Here is a 12,368-nt window from a genome sequence, read left to right as displayed (position 1 = left end):
ACATAAAATATTACCTATTGGAGAGTGCACTCTGCTGTACACATCGGATCTGAATGGTGCTGAGCTCCTGTACGCTTCCAGGGTGACTGCAAGTAATGTTGGAATTTGGGAGCCGGAAAGGCTTTTTGCTGCGTCTTGAGCAACATGTTCCTGTTAAACCATGGTGAGATGAGAGAGAAGGGCTGTGCGAATTTGATCGATTTCTTGTGGATCCCTCTAGACAATTCTCTTCGTATGTTTGTTCATCCACAAAGTCATGATTCTAATTAAAACACAGAAAAGGGAACAGAGAAAGAAAGGCATTTTATATTTATCAGTTCTCGGAGAACTTTCACGCTCCACCTCTTTAAACGAATAAGTGAACAAAAATTTTCGGGCCCTCAATGCTAACTGAGATTGTGAGCAGTCTATCCAGCACCTGCTTTCAAATTCCAGTCTTGTTCATCTGGCCATAGAACTCATCCAGTGGTAGAAGCTATAAGGTTCTGTGAGACATGCGCTATTGGGAAATGAATGGCAGAACTGGATGAGATTTTTGGTGAGTCCCATCTTGAGACTGAGATTATTTTGACGCACCTTGGTCGTTTTCTCAAATGGCAATGGCAAGTTCCCAAGTGAATCTCATTATTACTTGCCAAATGCCTTGTTAAAAATCAACTTGCCACAAGTTGCAATTTACCAAACTTACTATATAAATTAGCCATTGGGAAATCTTGACATGGAAACTGCAGCATTTCTTGGTAGGCTCAACTTGCTGCTTGTTCAAAAATGACACCAGACTCTGACATCAGAGGTTCATTCCATGGGCACCAGCAAAACACACACCAAGTCCACAGCCATTGGCACCTGACATGTGCCAACCTTTATCAACTTTCATGTGCAAGTCAGATCCAATTAGGGGATGCTTCTGCACTTAATTATGCACCTCGGGCTCCACCAGCAAACATTATAATGCTGCAGCAAGGACACGGTGCAAACAAGGACAGACTCCGGCACATAAACTGGATCACACTTTATTTCTGGGTACTTCTCTCACTGTCATTGCACTCAGTCACTCTAAGCCCACATAGGTACCTGCAGCATCCTGCATGACATTGCCTTGCCTTTCTGTGCATTGCTGTCTCAGCTAGAGATTCCTGGCTCATATTACTGCTGTATTGTCATACTGTATGGTGGAGACACAAAGCCAGGAACCTTGTCACTGTTGTCAACAGGCCTCGGTCCAGTCAAAGGGCAATTGCCTTCGCTCGGGGGACCCTGCTACAATAAGTCAGGGGCAACCTCTAATACCAGTCCAGATCCTGCTTGGGTGATCAGAGTCAGGGTCCTCCTTAAAAGGAGCAAGGAGCTGCATGACAGGTCACCACCCATCTTGACTTTGCCTGCTCTTTTGTGGGCTGGTTTGCTCCTGGCATGGGGGAGAGGCCAGTATCACCAAAGATAAAAATGGGTGGCAGAGCAATTACAGTTGGTGGAGGCGAGGTGATATCCGAGTGAGTGAGCAGGCACTGCAGAGGTGTGCGTGGTTAGTTACATCACAGTTTGGGGTGGGTGACTGAAAGTGGGGGAGATGTTGCATGCATTTTTGAGAGTGGTAGAGCATGGTGGGTACAGTCGGAGAGTGATTGTGAGTGTGAAGTACTGGAAGGAAGATAGCGGACTTATGCAGATGGAGTAGAGAAGCACTTCAACACTTTTCCTATAGTTCTGGGAATTCCTCCAGACAGCTGAGTGTTCTAACTTGTGTGACAAACTTGGATCAGACTGGTATAGTGTCATTGTCTTGGCCTCCACTGCTGGTCCTGTTGTGGGGGTTGGGGGGGGGGAGGAAATCCCATTTGTGCACAACCCCATCCCGCAGGACCTCTGGGCCTCTGTTTACAAAGCAGGGTTCCAGTTCTATCCTGTATACCATGTGTACAGCAAACATCAGGAACCATGCAGGGCAGCTCCAGACTGACAGTGCACGGGGGCCTTTTAAAGATAGTGCCCGTGCTAGGGTAGCCGGTCAATTCTGTTATTTCCAATGCGTGGTTAGTTATTACAGGAAAGGTGTGTGGTAAGATGGGGTGGAATTCGGATCATGATACTCACGATAAGGATTGAAATGCCAATTAATGCAAGAAGTTTAAAAATTTAGTGATGAAAACTCACTCAGCCTCATAGTGAGAATCATTCTGCCAAACTTACTGCTTACTCAAAAGAACTACTCAAGCCCAAGTCGTTCCAGATCCTGTCTATTCTATGGTTCATTTTTGCACCTTGTATTTTTCTTACTTTTTGTTTGAAATGATAATAGTATGAGATAAGGTTTGAACAGCACTTGTGCTAATTAGTGCTTATTATCCTATTAGTATGAGTTGCTGAATGATTTTATCACACAGCAATTTAGGGGCTGAAACACAGCAAGAAGGCTTCCACAACAAGCAAATTATCAACAATTACCAAATTTGAACACAAAATGTCATACTCCAGCAGCACACACTGGAAGTTTGGCAACTGAGTCAGTAGGTGCCACAGAAATGTCTGGATGTAAAATCCAGTCAGATGTACTAACCATTGCACCCAATTCCTGATGTGTTCTCCAGGGAATGTATCTTAACATGGGAATTTGTGAAATCTACTCTTTACTAACCTAATGGTGATGGATGGGAAATAATGACAAAAAATAAAGCAGTGAAGAGATTGTTAGGTGAAATCATGTGATATGACTTTTGTAACGTTACATTAGTGAAATCAAATTCCTTGTTTTAGTGCAGCAATACCACAGTTTGTAACACATTCTTTTATTGGAAACACAACATGATGTACTGAAGTGTTCAACAATATATCTAGGTAATCATGGTGAGAAAAGTCAATAAAGATCCTGTATTGTTGGAAAGGTAGATGACTGCAGAACGTACCAGCGATTTGAACTTCTACAAATTTAATAATAATAAAACATTCAACAGTAGACAGGCACAGCTACATGATCCCTTAGTCAACCATGGTTCTGACTGAGTGAATCATATTGAAATTAGAATTTTAAAAGGCATTGTTATGTGCTACAGAGCTTATTCATAGATAAGAAATGTAATGGAGTTGCTCATAATGATATCTTTTGATTAGGTGCATTGTAATTTGCAAAGCATAGATTAAGGATATAAAGCATCCATTAGTTGCTGTGCATCAAACACTTAATTAACGCTTAGACTAGGTGTGCCTCAAGAATTCCAGATTTTGGGTCAGGTACTACGATGCTGAAGCTAGTTCTGGTATTTTGGAAAATGTTATTTGAAAGGAGCAGCTTTATGATTGTAATCTTGTTACAACTAAACAAACAGTTAAAAACAAAAAATACATTACCAGTCTGATTTTCCTTTTTGTCCACAATTTACTTAACTCGATTTGTCATTAATATACTATATATTAACTTTACGATAAATGTCTTACTGAATTTTAAACATTTGAACATTTCTATTTATCTATTCCTCTATTTTTAAGTTTTGTTTTAGAGCTGGGATATAGATCCTAAAAACAGGCCTCAAATTCATTGCCAACTAACTGAGATCTTGATTTTTACGGGAGCAGGGTTTTAGAGCACTGTGGAGTGGAGTTGCAACTAAGAAACCCAAAAGCATAGGTCCTTTTCAAATGCATTTGAGCTACTACATGGTGTGTATTATTTTTTCAAGGTTCCCTGCTTTCAAAATCAGCTTGGCTGACAGCTTTGGCTCCTGGCAGGTGAGGAAGATTTCCAGCAGAAGACTCCAGTGGAAGAGCAGGTAGTTTTGAAGGTAGTGGTAGGGTTGAATAGAATATGGTTGTCAGTGAGTTGGAGTGATCAGAGGTGGATTGAAGATCAAAGATAGGAAGAGCCTCAGGGGAGGTAACAGATTGTGGGGATGGGGGAACAATGCTATTAGTCTTAGCTGTTGAACAGGAGAGAATTACCGCTGCTCTCCTAGCTTGCAAACAGTGCTATAAAAGCACTTACATTGTGGATCCAGCCAGTCCAGACTCCTTTCATCTGCTGGGTTTCCTGAGACCTTGGGAACCCAAACAAGAGTAGTAGAACAATGCAAATTTTGGTAAGCTAGAGTCTGTATGGGCTCTCCTTAAAAGTTTTCAATGACTAACCCATGTCCTAGGAACACACGGAGCATCTGTCCTTTGTTTGGTCTGCTTCAGAATCACAAGTGAATTTGAGGTGTTTGGGTTACTTAATTTTTTTTTGCTTCCCATCTGATCCAAAACCACTTGTTAAAATATTTTCCAATGGTCAGTTTACCAGTCAGTCAATACTAGGGATGGCACAGTGTCTCAGTGGTTAGCACTGCTGCATCACAGCACCAGGGACCCATGTTTAACTCTAGCCTTGGGTGACAGTTTGTTTGGAGTTTGCACATTCTTCCTTTGTTGGTGTGCGTTTCCTCTGGGTACTCTAGTTTCCTCCCACAGTTTAATAATGTGCGGGTTAGATGGATTGGCCATGGGAAATGCAGAGTTATGGGGATGGGGACAGGTTTGGGTCTAGTTGGGGTGCTTTTTGGAGGGTCAGTATGGACAGAATGGCCTGGTTCCACACTGTAGGGATTCTATGAAAATTGGCAAGGTCATATTTGTTTCATTGCAAATATGATATCAGCCCAGTTGCTGCATTGAGTCATGATAATTTTGTGCAAGTCATTTAGTCCTTGTTGTCCTTATTGTTAAATAAACTAGACACAGAAGTGATAAATGTGACAATCATGATTCTGATAATGCAGCAAATAAAGATATTTTAACCTGGAATCAGAAACTAAATAAATGAGAAAATAATTAATGATACCCCACAATATTATGGTTATTCAAATAAATCATGTGAAAATTAGACATATTCACATTCCATTGAATCCTTGTAAAACATTGAGAAGTATGGGCATAGTTACATGTTCCGTAAGAGCATTGGTCTCAAAAATCCTTAAAGTAAGATCCATGTAATTGTGTTGGGATTGCACCAACCTGCAACCTCCGAAAGGATCATGCCACAGATTTGCAGGATCCAGTGAGAGTGGCAATGCATAGTCAGGAGGTACAAACACCACTGCAGATAGATCTCTGGCATTCACTGTCCTATGCAGTCATAAAAGCTAATGTCATTCAATTATGAAGGTTTTTGGTGGGGCTGGCACTGCTATTATTTGTTTCCCAGATTCCAGCTATGCTGCCGTACCCTTAGTAGATAAAAGTGCCGAACAAAACCTTTTTAAAAACTGCACCTTTCTTCGATTGTCCAGAGTTCCTGGCCTGCGCTTCACCTGTGGAAACCATTTTAGTCGTTCAGGTGTGCACTTCACTGGGTTTACCAAGCTCCAATTCTTCATTGGGTCCTAACTGGACCAAGCCTACCGGACCTCCCACCAATGGAAAATTCCTCACCCCATGTCCACCTCCTGATGCGATTCGCCTTGCAAGGGTCAAGTAGAGGTTCTAGCCTGTATGAGGCATGCTAGAATTCTCAGAGACAGTGGAGACCCAGCACAACCAGATCCATGCTGTTGTATGATAGGTTTTGCTTTCTCCTGTTAGGGTTATGGCAGATGAACAGCAGAACCTCCAGGTATTTTTGGAAACATTCATTTTGTCCGTCAAGTTCATGATTAATTTAAAATCTATTTACAATGTCAATGAATATAAATGGTTTATTAAGAATACATTCATTTTCTTATCCAGGCACAGACTCAAATTTATCCAAAAATCACCGCCTACCTGTTTATGTAGATATAAAATTATTTTAATTACAATTGAATGTATTCTCAATGACTTTAAACTTTTCCAGTCCTAAGTTTAAAGTTAGGAAAAATTTGCATTCACTTGCCACAATCCCTCCACCAGAAATAGATAATTGTACTTTCAACATTATTAAGGGTGTCAAAACAAAAATCAGTGCATGTTTTAAATGTATGTGGCATAATATTACCTACCAGCTTTAATTTGTCATTATTATTGCCTTATACATTTATCAAGTGGTGGGCACTAATGCTAAGCTGATCAATATTTTCCAGAAAGAATGACACGTAACTTATTAAAACAGCAAAACAAGTCATGGCAGGGAAGCTTTTGCACATTCACCGAATATCAGCACACAACACAGACATTTTCAAACTGTCAAAGCATTAACAGCTGCAGCACAAATACATAAAATGCAGAGTTACAGACACTTAAATTCAGATAGTTCTGACACCAACAATCAAACTGGTACCTTAATAGATGTTGAAGACCGAATTGATAAGAGGGGATCATCCACAAGATAGGACAATCCCTATATGGTAACATGCCAACAAAAAAGAAACAGTAACTAATGCATAATTACAGTTTAAAATGAGTATATTCAAATATCTGAACAAAACAACAGCATCCATTCTGACACCTCCATTAGCTGGGAGTATCACACAACTAGTCACTATATAATGTCTATGTTTATTTGTTAGAAAACCTCAGGGTTAATTAACAAATCATGGCGAGATGAATTTTAAAGATTTTTACAAAAGATTGAGCAAACATGCATAAACACAAAAAGCTATTAAAAGTATATTAATTATCTTTAGAGTGCAAATTTAAGTTTAAAAGTCTTCTATTTCATTCACGTAAGGCAGATGATTTCATAAGAAGGGTCTAGGCCCGAAACGTCAGCTTTCCTGCTCCTATGATGCTGCTTGGCCTGCTGTGTTCATCCAGCTCTACACCTTGTTATCATGTACTGAAGTAATATTTTTAGACAGCTGATTAATTATTGTGTTATAACAATATTAGATGAAAGACTTAAATAGTTGCTACTGAATGTCAAAATTGTAACTTGATATTTTGGCATTTAGCTGACAAAGAAATTTTGAAAAATATAATGAATTGGCACTGGAAAACAACGTCCTCATCAAAATTAGCTACGTTAAATTTCATTAATTTTGATGAGGAAGAAAGAAATAGCCTAATTGATTGATGACTTACAGGAATACTACAAGGAACCTTCTTTAGGTTTCCTTACATAGTAGTTTCTTCAAAATAAACACTCATCACACAAAGTGAGCCAAGTAAATTTATTTCTACTCTGTACAGATTATTTGACATGAATAAGAAATGCTTTATATGCTATAGCTGTCGGGTTTGAATGTATGTTTCTGTTAGGTAACTAAGGTGCATATGGGCTATAACAATAACCTTTTACCTCTTGGTTCCAGATCTGACTGCAATAGCCCAATGCAAAATGAGCTTGAGCATTGTTAATCCAGCTTCTTACTGATGAACCAAAAATAATATTAAATTAGCAACCCACTCAGAGAGCTACTCAGTCATAAAGACTTAAAGTTATAAATTTGTATAGCTACAATAGTGCTGGATAAAGCGCTCAGATTAAAAGTTTAGGCACATTGTTGAAGTAGAATACAGCATGCCTATCTGCATTTCCTCATATCTGACTGGGAAATAATTCATGCTGAAATTAGGTCTCCTAGCACTAACACCCAGTATCTTTATGGAGGTATACATATAAATAAAAATGACGTCTGAGTTCAAAAATATGCAAACAACAAAGACTTCAGACACAGTACTGCAGATAATAAGATCCCTTACACATTTCATCAGAAACCTGAGACATGCAAATCTTTCTTGCAACTTTAGTTGAGCGTTGGCACATACTTTGCCACATATGCAAACATAGATGGTTAATAAAACAGCATGATGCTTTATGAAACATATAAGAATTTTCATTAGGATATCGAAATTTCTACGCATTATTTTTAACACGGACACATTTCCATGAATTTCTTCATTGTATATTTTAACAAAGTCCTTAGCCCAAAGTTTATTTTAATGAAATATTTATATCCCATTGCTTATTCTACTTGTATGCCGTGTTACATTTGAAAGTGTTTAGCCTATTTCTAGAAGAAATGAAACTACTTAAGTATTGCAAAGTGACCACAATAGTGTAACATAAAAAGCACACTGTTCCAGCAGTTGATGCAATAGTTGCAAATGTACTCTTGGAATAACATCCCTTACATGTGCTTTTCTTTTCTGAATTGATAAGTGGCAAGGAACGTTTGGCCAAGCAAATGTCAACCAATGAATGTCTTCAACAAGAGAGAATCTAACCATTGCCACTTAATGTTCAATGGCATTATAATTGCTGATTACTCCTCTATCAACATCCCAAGTGTTTCCATTGACCAAAAACAGAATTGGACTAGCAATATAAATAATATAGAAACAAGAGCTACAACTAAACCCTTTTACATCTTATTTCAAATGTTCTTATTTTGACTTTTCTTTGCTTCCAGAATATTCCCATTGGAGGTGAAAGGCATGATGATGTAGGCTGTATAACAGATTATTTTGTTAAAATCTTTTCAGCAAATGAGCAAATTCATTTTGCAAAACATACATCACAATTTTAGGACAATCTGCTTTCAAACAGAAATGCAAAAACACACAAAAAAACTAGTTCTCAGAGGATCAGCTCATTTCATTTCCACATTTTCATGAGAGCTCAGATGTCATTACTTACCGTAGTTTTTTCCAAACAGTGTAAGAGATGGTGATGCTGCCTCTGAAATGAAGACCCTGACTTGCTAACTAAGGCTTGTTCTTCATCATTAGACATCTAGAAAAAAACATGAAGTAATGAGCTGAAGACATGTAGTGAATTAAAGAAATTCTAAACACTGGTTCAATATAAACAGATGCTTTTACTTTTACTTGTACATAATCTACAAAATACATAGATATCAAATTTCGCTAGGTTAGCGAGAATAAAAAAAGCTATTCTCCACCTGGTGTGTGACATGGAGACATTGGTGAATCATCCATCTCCTCCTCCATGACCAAGACTACAAAGGAGCACAGTTAGAAGACTTCAGGGAGCAAGGATATATTTTCTCACGCTCAAGAAAGTCTGAGGCGAGAGACCATATTACGCAAAAGTAGAAGTAGGCCATTCAGCCCATCAACTCTTAACTGCCATTCATGGAGATCATGACTGATATGATCGTCAACTCCACTTTCCTGCCTTTTATCCATGACCCTTGATTACTTTATTAATTCAAAATCTGTCCAACTCAGTTTGGAATCTTCCAGATCACCCAGCCTTGACAGCTGTCTATGTAAGGAATTCGTTTGTTACCCTATCCTCTGAAGAAAGAATTTCCTCCTTATCTCTGTATTAAATGAGTGGCCCCTTATTCTGAGGCTATGCCCTGAGGTCCTAGATTCACCCACAAATGGAAGCCACTCACCACATCTACACTGTCAAGTCTTCTAGGAATCTTATATGTTTCAATAAGGTCACCCCTCGTTCTTCTAAACAGCAATGAGTGTAGTTCCAACCTACTGAACACCTCCATTCCCAGGATCAACCTCCAAAGCCAGTATATTTTTCTTTTCTTTGATGAATGGAACAAACCTGATAACAATATTTCAGCTGTTGTCTGACTAGTGCCTTGTATAGTTTTAGTGAAATACATTTTTAATCCATTCCCTTTGAAATAAAGGCCAACGTTCCATTCACCTACTCATTATTTAATGAATTTGGATACTAACTTTTTATGTTGAAGATGTCTCCAGTCTCTCCATGTGCACATTTTTGCAGTTTTTCTCAATTTAAACAATATACAGCTCTTCTGTTCTTCATGCCAAAGTGCAAAATGTCACATTTGAGATCTCCCTAATTGACATATATGAGATGCCAAAGGGAATTGGTAAAGTAAATGCAGAAATAATGTTTCATCATGTGGGGCAATTTGGAATGAGAGGTCATACTTCTAGGATAAGGGACAGCAGGTTTAAAACGGAGATGAGGAGAAATTACATCTCTGAAGTGGTCATGAACCTGTGGAATTCACTACCTCACAGTGTAATGGATGCTAGGGACATTGAGTAAATTTACGGAAAACACAGACAGGTTTTTAATTAGTGATGGGTTGAAGGGTTATGAAGAGCAGACAGGAAAGTGAAGTTGAGGCCGAGATGAGATCAGCCATGCTTGTATCAAATAGCAGAGCAGGCTCAAGGGCTCCTGGTTCTTATGTTCCTCTTTCCCACATTATATTCTATCTGCTAAGTTTTGCCCACTCACTTAGCCTGTCTATATGTCTCTGTCAACTGTCTGTGTCATCCTCCCCACTTCATTTTCCAACTATTTTTGCTTCATTTGCAAACTTGGCAAATGTACATTCACTTTCCTCATCCAAGTCATCAATATATATTGTAAATTATCATGGCCCAGCATTAATAATATAGCATTAATCACAGGCTGCTATCCTGAAAGTATCATCCGTATCCCAACTCTCAGCCTTCTAATAGTTAATCAATCCTCTATCTATGCTAATAAACTACCTTCAACATCATGGGCTCTTGTTTCCTTATTCATTTTATTATTAGAAGATCTCAACTCTTGTATTGATTAATTTAGTTGATCCCTGAAGTGGATTGCTTATTTTTTATGGAAGGAAAATAGTAAAAGTCTGGAAATGTATTGCCACTAAAGGTCTCTCAACTGGTATCTAATGTATCGATGTACAGGCATTTGACTTTTTCATGTGCAAAAAGGGAACATAACCCTCAATGAACAACTTACTACAAGTTCTGATAAAGGGTCACTGGGCTGAATCATTAACTCTGTTTTTCTCCCTACAGACACTGCCAGACCTGTTGAGTTTCTCCAACACTCAAACGTTTTGTTTAGTGACAATTTTTTTCTCCTAATCCTGAGCCTTCGAACAGAATATTCTCTCACAATTTAACTGTTTTAAAGCTTGTAAAACTGGGTATCTGATTGTTCACTTTATTTTCTTTTCATTATGCATCTCTTTTACCGATGTATCATATGCACCAGAATTTCACTTTTCAGCAGAATTCCCCTGCTGCTGTATCCTTCCTCTGCAGTAAGTTATTTTTTTTCTATGATTCATCTCTGCTACAGATTTCTCCTCTTGCTGATTAACATCGTTTTTTTGACTGCACCTGGCTGTTTTAAAAATCATTTTTGATGCAATTGCCTGTTAGTGGCTGAACTGTCTGAAGATCTGGAGGTTCTGTTGATTTTAATCAGGACCAAGCATGGATAATGGTGTGAAATTCCTGCCTAATAGCCAGCCAGCTTGATTGCCCAGTCAGCAGGGACTAACGACAGGATGTCCCAATTCGAATGGTTCGGCAATTGTTAGTGAGAATTGCGGGATTGGATGTGGGGGCTTCTTCAAACCGGGATCAAAGTTGGGACGGATGAGGAGAGGGAGCAGATAGAACTAACAGGTCATAACTGAGAGGAAGGACAGCAAGCTAAAGGGAGCTATTCCCAGCAATCACGGCTCTGACCTCGGATCTGATAAATGGCAGTAGAATTGCAGGACGTCTTCTGACCTACAGTTAGATTTAGTGTGCGACATCCGTTATATCAACAGGCCGTGGCTACTGATTGTTAAATGGCCCCCTACCTGCCATTCTTTGGCGTTTCATTTCTGGCCATGTCATTAAAATGGAAGGAAATAAGGCCAAGTCTCTGGGTAGTTTCAAGAAAGAGACAGATAGAGCTCTTAAAGATAGTGGAATCAAGGGTTATGGGGATAAGGCAGAAACAGGATACTGATTGTGGATGATCAGCCATGATCATAATGAATGGTGGTGCTGGCTCGAAGGGCTGAATGGCCTACTCCTGCACCTATTGTCAATTGTCTATTGAAATGAGGTCCAGTTGCTGGATTCCATTGTTTTAACCCTCCACGACCCTCTCCCACTCATTGGTGTGATAAGGATTGGGATTTGGGGACAAGAGGCAGTTTAAAATCAAGGTCAACTATTCAAGAAGCCCATATAATTCATGTCTAATGCTGATGGTAAAGGAATATATTTTGCATGTCAAGTTGTTTTTTGTATTGTGTCATTTTTGATGTTGTTTTGGCTCCTGTGAAAATGATAATTGATAACTGAGCTAGATTAACTGTGGGGTTGGTGGGCGAGAGAAGGTTTCTTGCAGAGAATCAGTCTTCATTGCTATAAATACAGTATATATCGGCTGAAAATCTGTTACTTGCATAAACAGCGCTGTCACCCAGCATTTGACACATGATGGCAGAAGCTGCAAAATTATGCTCACAGATAGGATGGGCTATTGAAACTTTTCTGCGATGCCTGGATGCTAATCTGACCTGTCTCTTTCACGCTGCCATTTGGATGAAGAGATGATCTAAAGAGAGATATCCTGCAGTTAATTACAGGCTAATTACCTGTTGTTGTTTGAAGTATTTCTACATCAATAGTTGTTCAGCTTCTTTGCTGGAGACAGGCTACTTTATCTCAAAGTCAGAGAAACCCATAGGAATAACTTCACTTTTTTGTGCATATTTTTATACCAT

General features: G+C 39.0%; 1 protein-coding gene across 2 annotated transcripts in view; it reads right to left on the bottom strand.

Annotated features, from left to right (window-relative positions):
* Positions 1-12,368, bottom strand: part of kcnd2 (potassium voltage-gated channel, Shal-related subfamily, member 2) — a 456,602-nt gene that overhangs the window by 5,716 nt on the left and 438,518 nt on the right. The window contains exons 5-7 of one of the 2 annotated variants that reach the window (XM_048549400.2): positions 8,525-8,620; positions 6,224-6,283; positions 15-262 (exon numbers count right to left, since the gene is read on the bottom strand). In XM_048549400.2, coding sequence (XP_048405357.1) covers positions 15-262; positions 6,224-6,283; positions 8,525-8,620 — 404 coding nt within the window. The remainder of the gene's footprint in view (positions 1-14; positions 263-6,223; positions 6,284-8,524; positions 8,621-12,368) is intronic. The other variant, XM_048549403.2, reaches the window with a different exon arrangement.

The sequence above is a fragment of the Stegostoma tigrinum genome, chromosome 18, assembly GCF_030684315.1.
Source record: "Stegostoma tigrinum isolate sSteTig4 chromosome 18, sSteTig4.hap1, whole genome shotgun sequence".
Taxonomy (NCBI): Eukaryota; Metazoa; Chordata; class Chondrichthyes; order Orectolobiformes; family Stegostomatidae; genus Stegostoma; species Stegostoma tigrinum.
The sequence above is the reverse complement of the archived record's forward strand: the minus strand, read 5'-3'. Positions and strand labels throughout refer to the sequence as shown.